We start from the raw sequence: 22,523 nt of genomic DNA on the forward strand, positions 1-22,523 counted from the left end.
CTATGTCGGTGATTTAGCAAACTGTTTAAACCACTCTGAGCTGTAGCCAAATCAGCTACACTCTACCAACCTTGTTGTCTGGCTCTGTACTGTTTGATTAATTAGGACATCAACTGAAATGCAGGAATAGTAGTAGTGAGGTTCCCAATGGAAAACATCCTTATCAGACATTGCAAGACAGTGTCAGAGTCCAGTAGTACAAGGGAGTGGTGCAACAAGGTCCCTGAGAGGCAGGGGGGTATGGTTAGTGATGGGATGGGTCACAGAGTTCAGCAGGGTCAAAGCGGATGGAAACCAACTGGTCCTGAGCCTGCAGGTGTGAGAATGGTGAGACCTGTTCCGCCTGCCTGATGGCAGGAGGGCAAACAGTTTGTGGCATGGATGTGAAGGGTCCCTGATGATGCAGCGTGCCCTATGCAGACACCACTTGCGCTGGATGTCTGTGATGGCTGTGGTGTCTAAAATTACATATACGAACGCCAGACAAACGCTTGATATTTAATTAACCCTACGAAAACGTACAATTCATTAACAATTTTAACAAAATGCTTGAGCATTACCAAGGTCACTAGAATATGTAAAGAATGCATTTTAATGTTGCAGTTAGGTTAACATTAGGCATCACAGCACTGGGGTTAGGGTTTGGGTTAGATAACACAGCACTAGAGTTCAGGTTAGGGTGAAGGTTAGATATCACAGAACTGGGGTTAAGGTTAGGTTTAAGGTTTGGGCTAAGGTTAGAAAACCAAATAGGTCAGGTTAAGGTTTGGTTCGGGTTAGGTCTTACTGCACTGGGGTTAAGGTTAGGGTTAAGGTTTTGGTTAGGATTAGAAAGAAAATCACCACTGCTTGCCTACATTTGCTGCAAGTTCCTGTCTGACGCAGTGGGTAGCATACCTGTCTATGGGGTGGAAGATCCCCAGTTGAAAACATAGTCTAGTGTTTTTTTTTCTGGATCAATACTCTAACGTTATTGAATACACCACACACATTTTTGCAAATATTTGATGATATCTTTTCATGTGACAACACTGAAGAAATGACACTTTGCTACAATGTAAAGTTGTGATTGTAAAGCATGTATAACAGTGTAAATTTGTGTAAAACTCCCTACTTTACATTGTAGCAAAGAGTCATTTCCTCAGTGTGAAGATATAATCAAATATTTGCAAAAATGTGAGGGTTGTATCTCCTTTTGTGAGATACTCTATATGTTATGAAATTGGCTGGCTATCATTTACGTAAAATAATCTGCGCAATCCTCTGACTGATCAGGCAGTCATTGAACATGACAATGGTGTTGGAACGGTGTTAATGGAATGCAGTTGTTGGTGAAGAGGGAGTACAGGAACGGGCTCAGCACACAGCCTTGTGGAACACCAGTGTTCAGGATCAGGGTGGAGGAGGGGAAGTTGTCTAACCTGACAGACTGGGGACTGTTTGTTAGGAAGTCCAAAGTCCAGTTGCAGAGAGAGGGGCTGATCCCCAGGTCATAGAGTTTGTTGTCCAGCCTAGAGGGGATGACCGTGTTGAATGCTGAGTTGAAGTCTTTGAATAACATCCACACATAGACATTGGTTTTTGTCCAGGTGGGTCAGGACAGAGTGTAAAGCTGTGGAGATGGCATTGTCTGTAGACCTGTTCAACCGGTAGGCAAACTGGTAGGGATCCAGTGTTGGGGGGGAGGCAGGACTTAAGGTGGGCCAGAACTAGTCATTGAAAGGACTTCATGATCGTGGGGGTGAGTGCGACAGGTCAAAAGTCATTCAGGCTAGACACAGTCGACTGCTTCGGCACTGGCATAATAGTTACAGAAGCAAGTTGGAACAAAATGTGATACTGGTACTTTTTGCATTTGATCAGTAATTTCCCATAAGGAATTTCAGAATAACTTAAAATGAGGACTATGTTAAGTTTAGGCTTATTTAGGCTCATTGTTTTGATAACTGTGTAAATCTTGTCATGACAAGGTGATGTTTGTTAGCATATGTGCTTTATTTCATTTTTACCCAAAAAAATATATCTTAGATTGTGTGTGTTCAAGTCTCTTAGTTAGCATCATATTCATTGGGTACAGTGAATTGATTTGAAGGGAAAAACATCACAGGTACAGTGCGGTTTGAGATTAGCTTGTTACAACTTGCTAGATGGATGTGTTCAGGGAAAAGCGTCTGACTGGACAAATGTCAGGGAAATTTCTTTAATCATGTATTCTAACTGATTAAACGACTGAGCAACTGTTTAGATGAGAAAAGGAATGTTGGTTGTGCTGTGGGAAATGAAGTATGAGGTGTTGAGGTAAACAAAGCCTTCTTAAAGAGTTCTGATCGATAAAATTACCATCACACAAACTCTGTGCACAAGGAGCAATGGTGATTTATTTTAATAGCTACAGTTATTGTGAAAGTTGACATAAATTCTACAGTTTTTATGAGAAATGCTTGATAAATTATGTAACAAAATAAAAATAATGAAATGTGATTACTTAGAAAAGTTAAAGCGTAGCACTTTCATGACCTACAACATTTGGCTATAAATTTTGTGTGACATCACGTATTGTCACGATTCCTGGGACTCAGGACAGAGGTAGGATCCAGAAGCAGATACAGACACCGGGGTAAAAGGACAATGATGATTATTGTAGTAGTCAGAGATGACAGTGGAGATACGTAAGAATTACGTAGGCGGGTATGAATGTATTGTTGGAGGGTGGATAGTGGGTATGAATGTATTGTTGGAGGGTGGATAGTGGGTAGCAGAGGTACAAAGTCCGGGAGGCAAGAATGGTCCAATAGTCAGGCAGGGTTCAGTTAACAGAGCGGGGAGTCAATGCAGGGGAAGGTCGATAACAGGAAGGCAGATAGGTGATCCAGGTAGTTGGAAGGGAGGTGCAGGACGGGTCTCAGAACAAGGGTCTGGAAACGACGGAAAAAACACGGTGAGCAGAAGATAACAAAAAAACAGGATACTAGGGGAATTCGGATAGCTTGCTTGATTAAGTAGAGAACACTGTAATAATTACGTGGCTGTACAATAATCCGGCAGGGACTGAAAGTAGACCTCTCCTATTTATAGGGAGAGTGGCAATCAGCCCCCCAGATGTGTAGACTGGTGCAGGTGCTCAGGATCAGTGGTGATTACGGGTGCTCTGGTGCAGGGGTGCCTTCGTGGTGTGCTGGGAACAAGGAGACTGGTACTCTGGGGAGATGTAATGACAGACAGACAAACAGCTCAGGAGGACTGAGTCCTGACACGTTTTGGGATTTTTTTAATATTTGCGGATAGGTTCCTTAAAAATCCCATGAGTAACTGTGTCGGTTCGAGCACCGGTAATGCCACTGCCGATTGTGCCCGGGGGGTCCGGTGGGTCCAGGGGGAGCAACGTCTCTGGCGGGGCAGAGATAAGACAGAGTGAGCGTTTCCTCCCATGTGTTTGCTGAGATTAACTTCCTGTTTAAGGGAGGGTGTATAAACAGATCAGCTGATTGGACTAATTTCAGAGGAAGATTGGGAGAAAAACAGGGTAAAAATGGGTAAAATCATGGGTAAAATCCCATGAAATATTGACCTTGATAAATTTGACCTGGATGGACTTTTAATACAAACAGATTGTATTTAAATATTAAAATATCTTACACCAACATACTGGTACACAGTTGAACAGTGTCTTTTTTCTCACAAACTGGCAGAGATGGGAACAAGTCACACATGGTCAAGTCCAAGCAAGTCTCAAGTCTTAACCATCAAGTCTCGAGTCAAGTCTCAAGTCACAGTTCAGATAAATCAAGCAAGTCAAGTCAAGGGTTCACCCTTAGCAAGTCAAGTCGAGTCCTTATAAGTTTCAAGTCAAGTCAAGTCAAGTCACAGTACTAAAGAGATGAAAACACACACTGTCCTCTGTTTCTGACGTGCGCTCGGTGCGAAGTTCGATTTCAAAATCAAATATTTTTCTCCTCCGCGGTAAATTTTTTTGGGGGGACGAAGCGGAAGGATCTTGAATCAGCCTGAAGGGGTTGTATTCGCTATAACAATCGCCTCGCTATACCCGCTTATTACATGGCTACCTACCAAATAAATCTATAATTTGACACAAAATATTGATTTCAAAAGGAATTTATTGATTTAAAAACGATTGTATTGCTTCCTCTAAAGAAAATAGTCCGTCTCTGGTTAGAATCCTGCTGCGTCCATAGAAACGCGCTGTTTTTCATGGCAACGGTCTGTTATCAAGAAATAACACGCATTCTGCACTGGAATTCAGCCAATCCATGTAATAAGGGCTAATAATAACAACCTTGTAAACTAATTATTGTGACTGAAAAACTGCCTAATATATAATTACGCTGTAAAAACTTATTCGAAATGTTTAGGTGCTAGTAATCACATCGGCGCCTCCATGTTAGCCTTTCATGCAGTAAAGTTAACTGTTATGGTGTAAGCACAATGCTTTTTAGTTTCCATACGCAGTCCACAAACACTTGAAAATGCCCACATTTAATACAGACATTATAGCCTACGTGTAATAATATTGTAACACCCCTGGTCGGGATGCTAAATCAGGAGCCGGAGTCAGAGGTAAAGAATGCCAGGTAGAATTTATTAACCCTAACAAGACAGCTGTGTGGCCACTGTCTACGCCCAACAATACCTGTTAACACACAGGTTCTTTACAAACCCTCTTAGATCTGTAGCTAGCTAAGACAAGTACACCTGTCACGGTCCTCTATCACACACAGGAGTGGAGCCACGAGAGCGAGCTTCCCAAAACCCCACCTTATATAAGCTATGGCCTGAGACCCCTGGACCCGCCCCTGCTGTCCCCAAGTCCCCCAGAGATGCCCTCCTCACTGCGGGACGTCCCACCAGGTAAACCAGCCCCACCTAACTGTCAGGCCCCACCCCCTAATGAAGCATAACTGACCAACTTAGAACTTTAAATGAACACAGGGTCGCTACAATATACATGCCATCAACATTAAAATTCAGGCTATGACACTGTTATAGTCAAATTCCCTTACATCTATTTACCAGACGTATTCAGTAATGATAATGGTCACATTTCTAACAAGGAAAAAAAAAAAACATAATATGCAACCAAGGCCAAATTATGACAAACAAAAGATAAATTCATTACATTAGTAACTAAATCATTATAGATCTTAGTGAAACTGAATATAAAGAGATTACTTTCTTACCTTTCCTTGTGGTTCTTAAAATGACGAATTAAATTTGACGTTGTTGCATATTTTGCTTTTTTTTTTTTCACACGGTCCAGTTCAAAGTCCTTGTATCCAAACGATACTAATTGTGGAGCTCGACTAACGTTACTGTCTGCCATGTTTGGCGCGGTTTGAATTGTGCAGCGTTAAAGGCACATACGCTGATTAGTGGTGCTGATGTCACAACATATAAAATAATTTTACTACTGTTTGTTTATTATATGTTCAAGTCATTGTCGAGTCTTCCACTTCAAGTCAAGTCAAGTCTCAAGTAACTTGTTCTCAAGTCAAAGTCAAGTCATTTTCATACTTTAATCAAGCAAGTCACAAGTCATGAAAATTGTGTCAAGTCATGTGACTCGAGTCCCCCACCTCTGCAAACTGGTGAAGTGTGACATTTATGAAGACACACATAGATGTTTTACAAAAAGTCATGGTTAAATTTGAAATGAAAACTACATTTTCACACCTAGTTATTAACAACAGCGCCTTGTTAATACACGGCACAGATCTTAACTGCTTACAATCCTCGGCCAATATGTTGTATTGTATAGTAGAGTTTTCACTTACTTATGCTGTATTGATGACAGATTTACCTTTTTCTAATTATTTTACTTCTATGAGCTGCAATCCATTATTTGAGTATGTACAACATTCCTGTGTGAACAATTCTGGAAAGAATAAATGGATAAATGAACTTTTCATGAGGTGATAGCAAATCCTTCAAGGTTTTAACTATGAGTGTGTGAGTATTCTAATCAACATGTTTTTCTTTTCAATTTGAGTGTATTTGCAATTAGTTGATGACTGGCTGACCTGAAAATAGCTCCTGATAACCTTGAATATATTTTTCACTCAAAATGTCAGTGTCTGTAACGTTAGCCTATAGGAAAAAGGTTACAGCGCCACAAAACAAATACAAATACAAACCCGTAGTGATAAGACTTACCATAGAGAATGACTGGGAGAAAGTTAAGGGAAGTTAAGATGTACTCTTTTCGACTCCAGCGCGCGGGAAACCCAGGTAACAGTGCGGGAAACAACATTTATAATTTTTTCATTACGGGCCGGTTGAACTAAGCTTGCAGGTGCATCTTGTTTTATATATTTCATTGTCACAGGATCTTTTATTAACTCTCTACTACCACTTTTCAAGCCTCCCAATGACATCACGCTACACTAAGCTCTTGTATTATTTTTTAATCTAAAGTGTTTCCGTCCACTGTTCTTTCTCATGACTAATTCTCTCTCTTTGACATTCATAATTTCCCCAAGAATGTCCTGATTTCCAGCAGTCAGCTCAGTGCCATGAATCCTCTATTTCCTGTGTGAGTTTTCACTTTCACTATGACCACCCCCATATAACCACCACTACTCCCATGATCCACACTCTCAGGACAATCCACAACACTGAAATAGGGAGCTAAATTCTAAAGTTCCAAAGGTTCCAGTCTTCTATGTGAGTGGATATAGAACACAACTACATTATAGGCAGATGTCAAGACTGGAGACAGGCAACACCATTGACATTGTAAGTGACCAGCTCCTCTATTTAGTACAGTTTTTACCTATGGGTATAATGCAGTAAAAAGCAGTACAGTTAGTTTCACTTTGACATTTAGAGATGTGTTAATGAAATAAAAGGTACAGTCAGGAAAAAAAGTATTTGATCCCCTGCTGATTTTGTAGGTTTGATCACTGACAAAGAAATGATCCACCTATAATTTTAATGGTAGGTTTATTTGAACAGTGAGAGACAGAATAACAACAAAAAAATCCAGAAAAACACATCTCAAAAATGTTATAAATGTATTTGCATTTTAATGAGTGAAATAAATATTTGAACCCCTCTCAGAGAGATTTCTGGCTCCCAGGTGTCTTTTATACAGGTAATGAGTTGAGATTAGGAGCACACTCTTAAAGGGAGAAATAGATCTCTAACCCTGATCTCTTCAATGACACTGCAGCTCTGTATGGCACTATAAAACACTCCTTTTACAGCAGACAAATCATTTTTAAACAGTGTTGATATATAACATTTCTTTATTTACAGATTTCACTAGCTTTCAGTATGATTCTTCTAAATATCAAGTCTTCTGCTGCATGTAATCCAGATGAATATAGAATTGGTGTTGAATGTTGTCCGATGTGTTCACCAGGTAAGGAAATTCTATGTATATTAAATGGATTATTATGAAGAAAATATCTGCTAACATATTGACTTATTGTCCCACAGGAAACCATGTATACAGGCACTGTACAGAATATACAAGTACTTCCTGTGTTCCCTGTATTGGCTCTACCTACCTTGATAAACCCAATGGTCTTTCTACATGTATACCATGTACACACTGTGACCCAGGCTTTGGTTTGATAGTAAAACATCCATGTAGACCTTCATCAGACACTGTCTGTGAGCCACTGAAGGGGTTCTACTGTACAGACCCAACTAAGGATGGTTGAAAAGCAGCCCAGAGACACAGCAGCTGTGAACCTGGTCAATACATCAGACAGAAAGGTAGGCTTCCTTTCATCATATTCAAGTTCACTGTAATCATCTTTCTATGGTGGACTGACATGGATTGATATACTGGTTGAAATATAAGTACCTGTCAAAAATCTCATTGTTAAATTATTTTATTATTTTCATACTCAAATAATGTTGTTGTCCAAATAATTTATTTGAAGGAAAAGAAACAATTGAAATATTCCCTGCTGTTCTTATTAGAGCTCTTTTGGTCATCCTATCCCTAAAGGAGCACAGATTTCTTCTTTAATTTTAGACTTTAAAGATAATTACTTCATGGAAAAGTGTTCTTAACTCTCACTGGGCTTTTGGTTGACCTACCTAGCTATAGTAAGATGAATGCTCTATCTTAGTCTGAAAAATTATAAAAATGTCAAAAGTGACATACTCCTGAGAAGAAAGAGTTGTTCTACTCACATTCATATGTTTAATAACTGGGACACGCCCACACCATTAACACACACAGGAACACAGCTTCTTAAAATATTTAATACAAATTGCTTGAAAAAAAACAAATCTAATTCATAATGTAAGTAATTAAAACATCACATTTCCTATAAATCTGGAAACACTGGTCAGTTATAGTAAATTTTTCTAACCTGTATATGTTTGGGCAGGAACTCCATCTACAGACACTGTGTGTGTTGACTGTACTGGTGACACCTATTCAGATGGATCATTTACATCCTGTCAACCACACACACAGTAAGTGTTTTCTGCTTCCTTCAAAAAATAAATGTAGCTCTACAATAATAAATTAATATGCGTAGACATTTAAAATATGATTTTGGATCACCATATTGTCCTTCATATTTCGTCTATTTTCTCTTAATATAGATGTGACACTTTGAATCTTCAAGAAATTAAACCTGGAACTTTTAGGTCCAACTCCGAATGTGGACCAAAGACCTCATCTCTTATACCTGTAACTGTATCTACAGTTTTGGTGCTCATTTTTTTAATAACTGGGACTATCATATTCATATTAATAAGGAAAAACCTTAAAAGCAAGTAAGACTTTTTTTTCTTTTGGAATTGTACACAATACAGCAGTTATTTTGATGGCCTAAGGATGAACACAGACAATGAAAACGTCAATGTTTACTATCATATATCCGACAATTCTGATTCTTGTATTTTCAAAGCACAGGGGGCTTGTAAATATGCATACAGATGAACAAACCTCTACAGAGTATGTTAATGCCCCCTCCCCCACCCATAACTTTATATCATATTGAATGTGTTGAGGAGGTGGATGATATATTGCATTATATTAATACTGTCAACATTTTCCTCCAGGATTCACATTTGAAAGAAAGTCAGTTGAAAATCTTGTTAGTTACTGCCTTCGAAATAAAAACATCTACAGATGATCTGACAACATCACCACGAACATCAACTTGTGAATTTAGTGATGGCTAAAGACTTCTACTAAATGATTCCACAGAATCACCGTGGATGTAATGGAAATTGTGAATCTAGTGACAATATATATTATTTTTTACACAAAAAACATACAGACTCTCATAATGAGACGTCCAGGACACCAGTATGGAAGAAATGGACTCCACTTGTTGTAACCATGGATTTATATGATTCCATTACAGACTGAATCACAAGGGACAGTGATGACCAGTTACCCATGATGCATCACAATGGAACACATTTGATACAAATCATGACTTGTAGTAATCCTCAATCATAGTACAGTATATAAATATATGTATATTTTGTACATATGTATTTTTTTTACATCCTGATGAATTGTATTGCACTTAAATGTTTTTATGATGGTTTTATAATCTATTTTAATTGAGTTGTTTCTATGAGCTGTAATTCATTAACAGAGTATAACAGGCAGGTCTCCAATTAGAACAGTCCTCTATAAACAATTCTGGAGACAATAAATGGATGAAGGAGAGCTTTTCTGCATCTGAAGAGGTTATTGGGTTCTGTCTGATCACTCTAACATGTACAATTGTAATCAACTTTTGTATTTTAATAAAAAAAATCATTAACCAAATGAATGTATGTTCTAACTATGAGTGTGTGAGTATTCTAGTTAAGTACAGTTGTGTCCAACACATTCAGACTAAATTCAAACTGACTGTGATGACCTGACAATAAGAGCACTGACTGACACTAGTGTGGAACCAGGTGGTGTTTTATACATTAATAGGATTGGCTTCATCTTTGTAGAATAGGATTAGTACCTGTCCTTTTGTGTGAGTAATGCATCTAGTGACATCAGTGCCACAGGAAAGAGGAACGGGAAAAGTAATATTGGTAGATAGTGATAGCAGAATGAGTCTTTCTGAATCTCTGAGGCTTTCCAGGCAATTGTGTGGCACATTACTCAAGACCTCATTCAACACAATGCACACTAGGGACACGTGGTTAAAATAATTCCAAGTTACCAAATCATAAATTAGCTATGTGTTGGGGAGTGTCTCTATGCCCATGGTAGCTAGTACCTATACTAGTGCTGAAACAAATTATTATGCTATCGTATTAAAAAACACCAATAATCCGTAGTTACAATCATCATTAGGCCAGGCAATATTCATAATTTTTATATTAGAATATCTTTTGTTAAGTAACACTGTGTAATGACTCAAACACAGGACCTTCAAATCCACAGCTACTGCTAATTGCTAATTCTGTATTTGGCCTATATGTCTCTAAACTATGTAGGTATGTTTGGTTGACAAATGACTTACAAATGACTGCGTCATTACATGCAAAAAAAGTGAGATAAGATAATTATCTTTCATTTTATTGTGTTTTATTTCTAGGTAGAAGAACCACATTTTTTGGGGGTGCCTATATTTTTTACCTTCTATTATTTAATTATTTCATTATTTTCAACATACAGTGTAATTTGATAGTAAAGGCATGAAAGTATGAGGAAATACCATTGACACAAAACTTCATGATGCTTTCAAAAATAAATCTTTATGATGAATGGCAGAAATGTTTTCCGAAAACATTTTTTTTGCCTTTCAAACAGATGAGTTTTATAAATAGTGACCCAGAAGTCTGTTTTTATGTGTTTTTATTGTAGCCAGAGGGGTTGTTATTACCAGGATACATCATTATAGGTTGTATCTGTTACAGAAATAAATCTAGGACCCAAAATGTCCAAGTAGTGAAATCCGGCCGAAATTCCCACAGACCTTGGAGGGAAGATGTGGCATTTACTCTCTGAACTGAAAATAGTGCAGATGGATAGAAATATTTGACCCATTACTTATTGGATTAAATGAACAGACCAGTAGCCTACAGAGGAAATGGACCCTATTGTGAAATAAAAATTTGCTGTGTTGAGGAGATCTTGCCATTTTATGGCAAGTAATGAGATTAGTAATGAGTACATTAATTAGTTCTATGGTGAAGTGCCCCTTTTAGTTTCTATGCATTTTCACTAATAGCAACATTAGCAAGCACAGTTTCTGGTTTCCTTATTGAAAATGGTGCAAACAGATACAAATAGTTCCTGATTAGAGTAGATAGCACTAAACAGGTTTAGAATGGTGTTATGGATTTAACAGAAGAGAAATGAGTTAACTGTATCGGTTTATCATGAAACCCCTTATTGGGGGGAAAGTATGTAAATATGAGTAATAAAAAAGATGAAGGCCACAGAGGGAATAGCACACCTTGCGTGAAGTTGGCCCCCCACCCTACGCATAACTTTGGCAATATAGGCTCAATCGTTTGTGCTCCGTTTGTGCTTTCAACATTTTATTTTGTGCTGCTATCATTTTATAGATATTCAATAATTTTTTATAGGTCATTCTGAGGTCACTCAGCCCCCCCCAACATCTTCCAAAATCAACCAAAATAGTCTTGTTTGTTTGTGCCGGTTTGTGCCGTTAAGATTTTTGTTTGTGCTGCTTCTGTATTTTACATATTAAACATTTAATTATTGGTGATGACATCACTCAGCCCCCCAACATGCTCTAAATTGAGTCAAAATAGGCTAATTCCTTTGTTTGTGTCGTTAAAGTTTGGTTTGTGCTGCATCAATGTTTTTCAATGTTAGACGTTTGATTAGAGGTTAAGACGTCACCAGCCACCCAACTCCAAATTGACTCAATATAGGCTCAATCGTTTGTTTAGCGTTGGGTAGGTGGACAACTTCATGCAGGTGAATAGCACTGGTGTTTAAAACAATGTACATAGTCTTGGGTTTGTGCGTCTTGTTTTGTCTGTTCTCTCTGTCTTGTTTTGTCTGTACACTGGTTTTTGTTTTTAATCATTGAACCTAAACTGTATGTAAACATGTATACACAGGGCCCTGCTGTAAAAGAGACCGTGGTCTCACGCTGTGTTTCTTGTTGAAATAAAAGTTCTGGAACCCTGGTGGGTGTGGCTCTACCTCAGTGAAGTCAGTCTCACTGCATGAGTTTGTGTTAACAGTGGGGTCCTTTTGCACCTCTGTTCTTGTAGTGACCTTGTTTGCTCTTGTAGATACTGCAGCATTTTGTGACAGGTTGGAGAACAGCTGGTGTCTGGAAGAGCACTCCCGAGCCCCTGCCCATGAGGATCTGGTCTGGGGAGAATTACATATCTGTCACAGGAGCGTTTCTCAAGGCAAGCAATCCAAGGTGTTGACTTGTGATTCTTGGGCTGATACTGCTGATGTTCATTTCAACCATTTGTATGTTTTCTGTAGTAGTAGTCTTTCCAGGCCTGTAAGTGTATTCTGACGTGAGCGTCTGTGTGCTGCATTAATTGCTGAGCAATGTATAATTCCTTTAGCAAGAAGGTTCTCATTTTCTTGGACATTTTTATTCTGTCCCTTACAAGCAGACTTTTGTTTTGCCATAAACAGGTTGAGGAAAACATAAAACAGTAAACAAAGCAGAAACACCACCCAACTGAACCAGCAAAGCAAATTATCCAAGAGCCATAACAAAGCACAATGCACAAACAAAACTTCTCAAAGGAAAACAAATCAACCAACAAAATGTATAGGACCATGGTGGAAACCAGTACGGAACAATCAACAGATTAGAAGGTTATCAGTGATAACCAGGCTTGGAATTTTGTCATTTTAGGGGCAATGCCAGTTGGCCTTCGGTGTCACAAAAATGTTTTGGGTAAAAAGGTCACATAGCAGGGCACAAAAATTGTTTAGACAAGTTGCAGTTTGTGAAATTCGACATGCACGACATACCAGACATCAAGTAATATAAGTCTTTTTTTCTTTACCGGAAGGCAAGTAAACTAGCTACAAATGTCTTGTAGACTTCAGACAAGACTAAACTCTTGTCTGAAGTCTACAAGACAAGGACTAATGACTAAATCTGTTGTGAAATGATTCAGAATGATTCAGAGAAATCTCACTAAGAAACAGAATATGTATGTAGATGTTCATTTACTATAAACTATAGTTTTGGCTACATAGTTGGATGGACGAGGACAGAGTGGACTTTAATTTCATTATTTGGATAGAATTGAAGTCATATTAGATCAGTGTCTAAAACGAACTATGAAACGTTTAGCCAACCTTGACCAAAAATAACCTTACCTTGATAGATTTTACACCCTTTGTTATTCTAAAAAGACATGATGAAAATATGTTTTGGGTGTATGCCCAGACCCCCCAAAACAAGTCTTAGCCCTACAATCCCTGCAACTTGTACTCTTAAAATGTTCACCCAGCCTGGTTCCACTCTTGGGTTCTTCCTGAATTTCGGCCCCTCTTAGGGAGTTTTTCCTAGCCACTGTGCTTAAAGACTTGTTGTTTGCTCCTTGGGGTTTCAGGCTGGGTGTTTTATAAAAGCACTTTGTGACAACTGCTGATGTAAAAGGGGCTTTAGAAATAAATAAACTGGTACATTTACACTCACCTAAAGGATTAATAGGAACACCTGTTCAATTTCTCATTAATGCAATTATCATATCAACCAATCACATGGCAGTTGCTTCAATGCATTTAGGGGTGTGGTCCTGGTCAAGACAATCTCCTGAACTCCAAACTGAATGTCAGAATGGGAAAGAAAGGTGATTTAAGCAATTTTGAGCGTCTGGCACCATGGTTGTTGGTGCCAGACAGGGCCGGTCTGAGTATTTCACAATCTGCTCAGTTACTGGGATTTTCACGCACAACCATTTCTAGGGTTTACAAAGAATGGTGTGAAAAGGGAAAAACATCCAGTATGCAGCAGTCCTGTGGGCAAAAATGCCTTGTTGATGCTAGAGGTCAGAGGAGAATGGGCCAATTGATTCAAGCTGATAGAAGAGCAACTTTGACTGAAATAACCACTCGTTACAACCGAGGTATGCAGCAAAGCATTTGTGAAGCCACAACACGCACAACCTTGAGGCGGATGGGCTACAACAGCAGAAGACCCCACCGGGTACCACTCATCTCCACTACAAATAGAAAAATGAGGCTATAATATGCACAAGCTCACCAAAATTGGACAGTTGAAGACTGGAAGAATGTTGCCTGGTCTGATGAGTCTCGATTTCTGTTGAGACATTCAGATGGTAGAGTCAGATATTGGCGTAAACAGAATGAGAACATGGATCCATCATGCCTTGTTACTACTGTGCAGGCTGGTGGTGGTGGTGTAATGGTGTGGGAGATGTTTTCTTGGCACACTTTAGGCCAATTGGGCATCGTTTAAATGCCACGGCCTACCTGAGCATTGTTTCTGACCATGTCCATCCCTTTATGACCACCATGTACCCATCCTCTGATGGCTACTTCCAGCAGTATAATGCACCATGTCACAAAGCTCGAATCATTTCAAATTGGTTTCTTGAACATGACAATGAGTTCACTGTACTGAAATGGCCCCCACAGTCACCAGATCTCAACCCAATAGAGCATCTTTGGGATTTGGTGGAACGGGAGCTTGGTGCCCTGGATGTGCATCCCACAAATCTCCATCAACTGCAAGATGCTATCCTATCAATATGGGCCAACATTTCTAAAGAATGCTCTCAGCACCTTGTTGAATCAATGCCACGTAGAATTAAGGCAGTTCTGAAGGCGAAAGGGAGTCAAACACAGTATTAGTATGGTGTTCCTAATAATCCTTTAGGTGAGTGTATATTTCATATGCATTGAGTTACATTGTGGCCAATGGGGTGGGCGGAGTAAAACACCAGCAACAATTGCAAATACACAATGCCCCTTGATTTATTTGCATATAATTTCTCTATCCACTCTCCTGAACATTTCCTACAATACATTCATTGCGGCATATAAAATCGTTTTTTCTGTATGACTCAATAAGTTACATTGTGGAAAAAGAGGGTGTGGAAATATTGTGTTGCTAGATGTAGCACAACGTTCCCCTTGATTAGACAGGTTTGTCTTACTCTACACATTCTCCTGGACATTTCCTACACTGGTTTCTCTGTGGAATATTCAATAGTTTAGGAGTTATGAGGCAATATGTATTCCATATTCTGTCATTGGCATTGTCTGAATTTTACCCTTGGAACGTGTTTTAACACCCACTTTTTATCGAAATTACTCTTAAATATGATCATATTTGAACTGTTGTCAATGTTTTGAGAGGTACATGTTCTCAAACAATTAATAAACTCAATTTAACTCAGTTTTTAAGTAATTCGTTCGTTACTTTGAAAAATTCCAGATTTTCGTCACCCGGAAGTGTTTCTTTAATGTTGCTCAGAAGACGCCGATTCCGACAGTACCTGCTGTTGTTGCTGCCTGGTGTGCTGTTCTGCTCTTTGATTCGAGATTGACGCTCTGTGTGATTTGTGGGTTTTTCTGGAGGAGACAATCAAGGTACTCTTGCTTTGTTTGAATGTCACTTTTACTGTATGTTTTGCCATGGGTTGCCATGCAGATCTTGACTTTAGTTTTTATTCTGTTCGTGTAGTGCACAGCGCCGCAGCTGTTTTGCTTAGTTTGAGTTTACACTTACTCATTTAGCTTACTTGTTTTATAAAATGTTATTTATCGGTACTGGAACCTGGTTGTTTGTGTATTGTGACGATTTCGTTTTGTTTTTATTGAGGAGAGGTCTTTTCTTTTGGAGATCGTGCTTAGGGTTCCTGACTTTTAATCTGGCTTAGCTTTTAGAAACTTAGTGGTTGCTTAAATTATTTGTAGAGGTGGTGACGTATAACTGTCTCATTTTATTAGTAACCTTGGTTTCAGTGTGTTATTTGGTTTTCTGTTGTACATTTTTATTCCTTGTCTTTTGTTATACGATCCACCCATGATGATCATTGTACCCACTTAAATAGTTTCCACTTTAATAGTCTTTACAATAGAAATTCTCCTCTCATTGTTGTATTGTTAATTCTTTTGTTTTTTATTACATTGGTTCTGCTTTTAACTTATTTTTATAGTTATGGTCAAATGAATATTGTCTTTGGAGTATAATAAATCATTTTTACTGGCTCAAACCAACCTAGTCTCTGATCATTTATGTGGGTTTGCCTGTGTAGTGGGAGTCCCCGGAATTTGTACCAATTGATATCAAATTACATTTGCAACTCTTTGGGTGAACTTCCAAAGGTGTTTTTGTCGACCGTGTTAAATTGCTAAATTTTGGCTAAGCCCTCTATTGGGCCCATTCACACTTTCATTGCACATCTACCCATTCCACTGGTAATTTACATATACTTAATACTTGTAAATGTTTTGCCCTCTTCTATTTGCACTTCTGGTTAGATGCTAACTGCATTTCGTTGTACTGTATTTGTACTGTTCAATGACAATAAAGTTTAATCTAATCTAAATAGTTCTGTATGGAAGTGCCCCTTTTAGTTTCTGTACATTTTCACAACTAGCAACATTATCAAGGTCAGTTTCAGGTTTGCTTATTGAAAATGGTGCAAACAGATACAAATAGTACAACCATTCCTGATTAGAGTAGATAATGTGATGGATTTAAGAGAAGACAATAATTAGTAACACAATTTATCATAGAATCAATCAAATTTATTTATAAAGCCCTTTTTACAACAGCAGTTGTCACAAAGTGCTTTACAGAGACACACAGCCTTAAACCCCAAGGAGCAAACAACAGTAGTGTTGAACTTTAGTGGCTAGGAAAAACTCCCTAAGAAGGCCGAATTTTAGGAAGAAACCTAGAGTGGACCCAGGCTGGGCAACCCGGGGGAGGCCCCGGACAGGGCCCAACAGGCAGGAAATCAATCCAATAAGAAAATCCCTTAATGGGGGGAGAGTACGTGAATGTGAGAATAAAAAGACAGATGCCTTGTTTAAACCTGGTGTTAACATGTATCCTTTCTCTTGATCTTCGGTGGAAGTAACAATTTGGAGGCTTGAATCAGATTCCAGTTTCAGGGTCCCCGACCCCATCGGGAGTTAAACTAAACACTTAAAGAGGTACGTGTCGTCTCAGATTGGGAGGATGTCTTCAATAGTTTTAAATAGGACTGTAACCTGAATATTGATCATAATTATGAATTACATGGTTTGAACCCTGAGTGACTGAATGCTTTAGTATATTTGACTCTACCACAGGTTTTTAATTATTTTAAATAAGTCAGTTGGGCCAGTTGTAATGCCTGCATAGAGGAGGTATTGTTTATGGGTATCCAAAACGTTCTGGGTAATGACTTAAACATTTTGCCAACATATTCAGTTACTCTGAATATGACACTACTTCACTAAACAGGTTAAGTGTCTACATAAGCATCTATAAACAGGTTGTGTCTACATATGCATCTATAAACAGGTTAAGTGTTCATGTATGCATCTATAAATGCCGGACCTTTAATTCCCTGTTGGACAGTAGAATATTTTGACTCTATGTCATAGTCAACCCAATACACAATGCAATAGTTTTTAACAACTGGAGGACACATCAATCAACTAAATATAATTATAACTCACAAGACCTCACTTTTAACTCCATTAAAACAGCACATTTGTTTGTCTGTAGCATCTAAACCAGAATTAGACAGACCACAACACACAAGCTACTAACCACTTGTCACTTCTCAAGCTTTACTCTCCGCTCATAGCAAGTCTTTATATTTCCAGTGGCCTTATTTGTCTGCCACGTCTGTGACTGCTATTATTAGTGGTGTGTGAGAACTGAGTCCCCAGTCATGTTATGGAGCCCTGGTGCGTGTAGCTCAGTGAAGTCAGTCTCAGTGCAGTTTGTGTTTGCTGTGTTTTTCTGAGGTTTCTCTTGTTCCATCTGTACTACAGATCTTACGGTGTCATTTTGCACCACTGTTGTTGTAGTGTTGGCTCTTATACATGCTGCAGCCTTTTGTGGCAGGTTAGAGGACTGTGATGGTGCTTGGAAGAGTATACGGAGCCCTCTGTCCATGAGGATCTGGTCTGGGAGAATTTATACCCGTATCTCAATGCATACAAGGCAAGTTAGTGTTCAGTGCCTGTTTGTACAACTTTCTTGGTATTATGTCACTAGTAAACTGACTGTTTTAATTCTGCTGGTGACTTCAATTCCTGTTTTGTCTATTTCTTCAGAATACTTGGACAGGTATAGACAACTAACAGTAAAGACTGGTGCCCAATGGCAGCCATGGAGTCTCTGGAATGTGAAACTCTGGTTTCTGTTTGATTCTTGGGCTGATACTGCTGAAGTTCTTTTAAACCATTTGAGTGTTTTCCGTTGTCATTCCAGCCCAATACAGGGGTTTTCTGAAATTATTTTTTGTGTGTGGCATTCCTTTTGCATTAATGATCTCATTGTCTTGGAAATTTTTATTTTGCCCGTTACAAGCAGATGTTTATTTTGTATGACTGACCAGGATTGTTCCAGTCTCTGGTCAAGGTGGTTTCTGTATTGTGGTTCCCATTTGCTGCCATAAATTCCATCTTTGTGAGCTCACGACTTAAAGTTTCTGTTCACACTGGTCACAGAGATGTATTCTGTGGTAATTTCTGATCCTATGCTTTTGGGTCATTGAGCAACTATCCTGTGAAAGAGATAGTTGGTCTTAGATTCATATTTGGGTGAAATAAGACAACTTGTGTTGTTCTTAAAAGCCCATGGTGTAATTTTTCACTTTAAACCATTATTCAACTCTGTCCCATCCTGGAATAAGCATTATTAGCATTGTGCGAATTTGTGAATTAAAACTGTGTGTCCCAAGCAACAAAAAAGCTTTCCTGTTAACAGTCATGATATGAATAAATATCCTTACGGGCCAGTTTGGTATGATACTTGACATCACCAATGGAAGATTGTTATTTTCTTTTCCCTTTTACTACTTTTTCCAGATGACACCTACTAAACGTGAATTTTTTATTTCACCTATTTATTTCTTTAGTTTTTCAATAGCTCATTATCCATAAAACCTAGATCTACTGGCAACTGAGGTGTCTTCCATTATTTTGTAAAGATTCCACATTGCATAGATGTTACTAGAGAGCTTTAGCATCTTTATGGTTTGAAAATGGTATGCCTTTTGTGTGAACACTATTTCTTTGTCAAAGATTAAATTAAACCAAAATAGTCAGATGGAATTTTTCATTTGGAATGAGAGAATGCTACCTTTGAACATATTTATTTTGTTAAAAATGTTTCATTATTTAGTCTCAAGGTCTATGGGAACATTGAACAAGAGGGATGGTGTCACTGTTACAGCACACAATTCCCAAGTATCCAGCGCTGTGGACCTTCTGTCAGTAAAGCGGTGAGGACTGGAGAACAATGGCTAAGTTGCAAAGCTTCTTATGGATCGTGAGTTGAGGGATTATCTTTTGTGAACGTCTTAAAGTCTTCCAGCAGTGAAATATGGCCTTTGATAAGCAAATGATCAGTATAAATATTTCCTCAATAAAATAATTATCTGAGTTTCCATAATATGAAACCCAAATCTCAACTGGAACTGTTAATTACTCCTCAATTTCATTTATTTAATATCTCTAACCCTGATCTCTTCAATGCCACTTCAGCAATGTATGTCACAAAAAAACACACATTTCTCGGTAGATAAAAAACACATTCTTCAACACCAGTGATATACATTAAAGGTTATCACTTTCAGATGAACCTAGTCATTTTAAAACTTCTCTACATCAAGTCCTCTTCTGCATGTGGTCCAGCTGAATACAGAATAGATGATGAATGTTGTCCGATGTGTTCACCAGGTAATGACCATCTCTGTATTTTTAATGTACTATTATGAAAATAAATAATGCTAATACCAATCCACCTATGACATATTAACTTACCGTCTCGCAGGACAACGGGTCTATAAACATTGTACAGAATATACAAGTACTTCCTGTGTTCCCTGTATTGGCCCCACCTACCTTGATGAACCCAATGGTCTCCCAGTATGTAAACCATGTACACACTGTGACCCAGGCTTTGGTTTGATGGTAAAACATCCATGTAGACCTTCATCAGACACTGTCTGTGAGCCACTGGAGGGGTTCTACTGTACAGAACCAACTAAGGATGGTTGTAAAGCAGCCCAGAGACACAGCAGATGTGAACCTGGTCAATACATCAGACAGAAAGGTTTGTAGCTTTTGTTGGATCCTGTCAACTTTTGATACACGAACAAAATCATTAAAACCAGAAGTCAGGGGGAAACTTTCTTTATTTGCATAAGTCCAAGATGTTGATCTTCCATAGTTTTTACATGTTCTCCAAATTTTACAGCATATTTATATCAGACCAAATCTCCAGCACATCCCCTCCACTATCTGCCTGTCATCCAATAACATAAGTGTATTATCCTAACCATATAATGTCTAGTATATAATCCCCTCTTGAGTTCTTGGCTTCACACACACTTATTTGGTTGTCTGGGGCCTCTCAATAATAGATAACTGGATACCTCATGTAGCACAAAGCAGTGAAGTACCACTCCTCTGTGTTGTGTTCGTGGCCTTTAATGACTGCTATACACTCCCATGATTTAAATGTTGCCGTTAGACCACGCAATTTCGACACAGAAAATATGATATGATTTTTTAACTTTTAATAAGACAATAAAGTGACATAAAAACATTTATTAAATGAATCATTGGGCAGTTCAACTAAATTCTTGGCACTCTGTATGTGTTTGTGCAGGAAGTCCATCTACAGACACTGTGTGTACTAACTGTACTGGTGACACCTATTCAGATGGATCATTTACATCCTGTCAACCACACACACAGTAAGTGTTGTTTTCCTAATCATTAACATCTCAAGTCTACAATAATTAACACAGTTAATCATCTCAATTCTCTTAATATAGATGTGACACCTTGAAACGTCTGCAAATTAAACCTGGAACTCACTGGTCCGACTCTGAATGTGGACCACAAACCTCCCCTCCTATAGGTTTAATTCTACTTGTACTTCTTGGGCCACTGGCTTTGGCAGTTGTGATTGCTGTAATTATATGTGTCAGAAAAAGAATACATTCTAAATCAGGTAAGATGATTTCAGGGTGTTGTATAATCCTGGAGGGGGGCGTTAACAGTCTGTTTAATTAAGAGACTGAACCCCTGAAAAGCAGCAGGGCCTGACAGTGTCTCCCCATCCACCCTATAGCACTGTACAGATCCGTGTCTGGACGTCACTGGAGACCTGCTGCATTCAGGCCTGCTTCAAATCTTCCAACATTATCCCAGTTCCCAAGAAGTCAAGGATCAAAGGACCTAATTACTACAGATCGTCAGATCGTCATTTGAGCGCCTTGTGTTGTCCCACCTCAAGACCATCACTGACCCTCTTCTAGACCCACTGCAGTTTGTCTACAGAGCCAACAGGGCTGTGGATGATGTGGTCAACGTGGCTCGTCACTTCATCCTCCAGCATCTGGACTCCCCTGGAACCTGGAAGCACTTGTCTGACCCCCTGATCATCAGCACCGGCTCCCCTCAAGGCTGTGTCCTGTCCCCCTTACTCTTCTCCCCGTACCAACAGCTGCACCTCCAGTCACCACTATCAAGCTCCTGAAGTTTGCGGATGAGTCCACCCACATCTGACTTATTTCTGAGTCCGCCTACAGGTGGGAGATTGACCATCTGGTGTCCTGGTGCCGTCAGAACAACTTGGAGTTCAACACCCTAAAGACCGTGGAGATGATGGTGGACTTCAGGAGAAACCCAGCCACCCTCCCCCCATCGCTTTGGGTGTCTCCCCAGTCAACTCTGTGGAGTCCTTTCACTTTCTGGGCACCACCATCACCCAGGATCTCAAGTGGGAGCTGAACATCACCTCGCTCACAAAGAAAGCAGAGGATGTACTTCCTGTGGCAGCTGAAAAAGTTCAACCTGCCAAAGACTGATGGGGCATTTCTACACTGCCATCATAGAGTCCATGCTGACCTCCTCCATCACCGTCTGGTACGCTGCAGCCTGCCCTTGTCCTTGGTAGCATCATCCGCTCTGCTGATTGGTTGCAATCTGCTGTCTCTACAAGACCTACACACCTCCAGGACTCGGAGGCGAGTGGCAATAATTGGGGCTGATCCCTCTCACCCAGGAAATGGACTATCCAGAACTCTCCCCTCTGGCAGAAGGGGGACCAAAACCTCTCGCCACAAGAACAGTTTCTTTCCTACAGCAGTAGGCCTCATGAACATGCTCTCGGAGCCAAACTGACTATAGCCCGCTCCCCACATACACACACAACCCTCAACTGGACAAATCTATAACCCCTCCCCACATACACACACAACCCTCTACTGGACAAATCTATAACCCCTCCCACATACACACACAACCCTCAACTGGACAAATCATGCACCTTACATGTTTGTTAAATTATGAAAAATATACTATTAATGCTCATTCTACTGTTTTTATGCGCAATCCACTTTTCTTA

General features: G+C 39.2%; 2 protein-coding genes across 2 annotated transcripts; both read left to right on the forward strand.

Moving 5' to 3' along the window:
- Window positions 1-7,290: 7,290 nt before the first annotated feature.
- LOC117595376 (tumor necrosis factor receptor superfamily member 14-like) lies at window positions 7,291-8,761 on the forward strand. Its single transcript, XM_034295846.1, is given in 4 exon segments — window positions 7,291-7,378; window positions 7,456-7,737; window positions 8,364-8,451; window positions 8,584-8,761. Coding segments are annotated over 4 exon segments (636 nt in total).
- Window positions 8,762-17,740: 8,979 nt separating this feature from the next.
- On the forward strand, window positions 17,741-21,589 carry LOC117592779 (tumor necrosis factor receptor superfamily member 14-like). The gene is made up of 6 exons (XM_034295697.1): window positions 17,741-19,386; window positions 19,741-19,843; window positions 19,938-20,219; window positions 20,778-20,865; window positions 20,947-21,125; window positions 21,246-21,589. The coding sequence occupies exons 2-6, from the start codon at window positions 19,741-19,743 to the stop codon at window positions 21,383-21,385; spliced, it is 792 nt and encodes a 263-aa protein (XP_034151588.1). The 5' UTR covers window positions 17,741-19,386; the 3' UTR covers window positions 21,386-21,589.
- The last annotated feature ends 934 nt before the right edge of the window (window positions 21,590-22,523 follow it).

The sequence above is a fragment of the Esox lucius genome, chromosome 12, assembly GCF_011004845.1.
Source record: "Esox lucius isolate fEsoLuc1 chromosome 12, fEsoLuc1.pri, whole genome shotgun sequence".
Classification (NCBI taxonomy): Eukaryota; Metazoa; Chordata; class Actinopteri; order Esociformes; family Esocidae; genus Esox; species Esox lucius.

Bases quoted from the DNA above. Each gene is read 5' to 3' on its own strand.
- LOC117592779 (XM_034295697.1), top strand. From the start codon at position 19,741: ATGAACCTAGTCATTTTAAAACTTCTCTACATCAAGTCCTCTTCTGCA. The intron at 19,844-19,937 runs GTAATGACCATC...ACCGTCTCGCAG, and splicing joins TTGTCCGATGTGTTCACCAG to GACAACGGGTCTATAAACAT. The intron at 21,126-21,245 runs GTAAGATGATTT...TCCACCCTATAG, and splicing joins AAGAATACATTCTAAATCAG to CACTGTACAGATCCGTGTCT.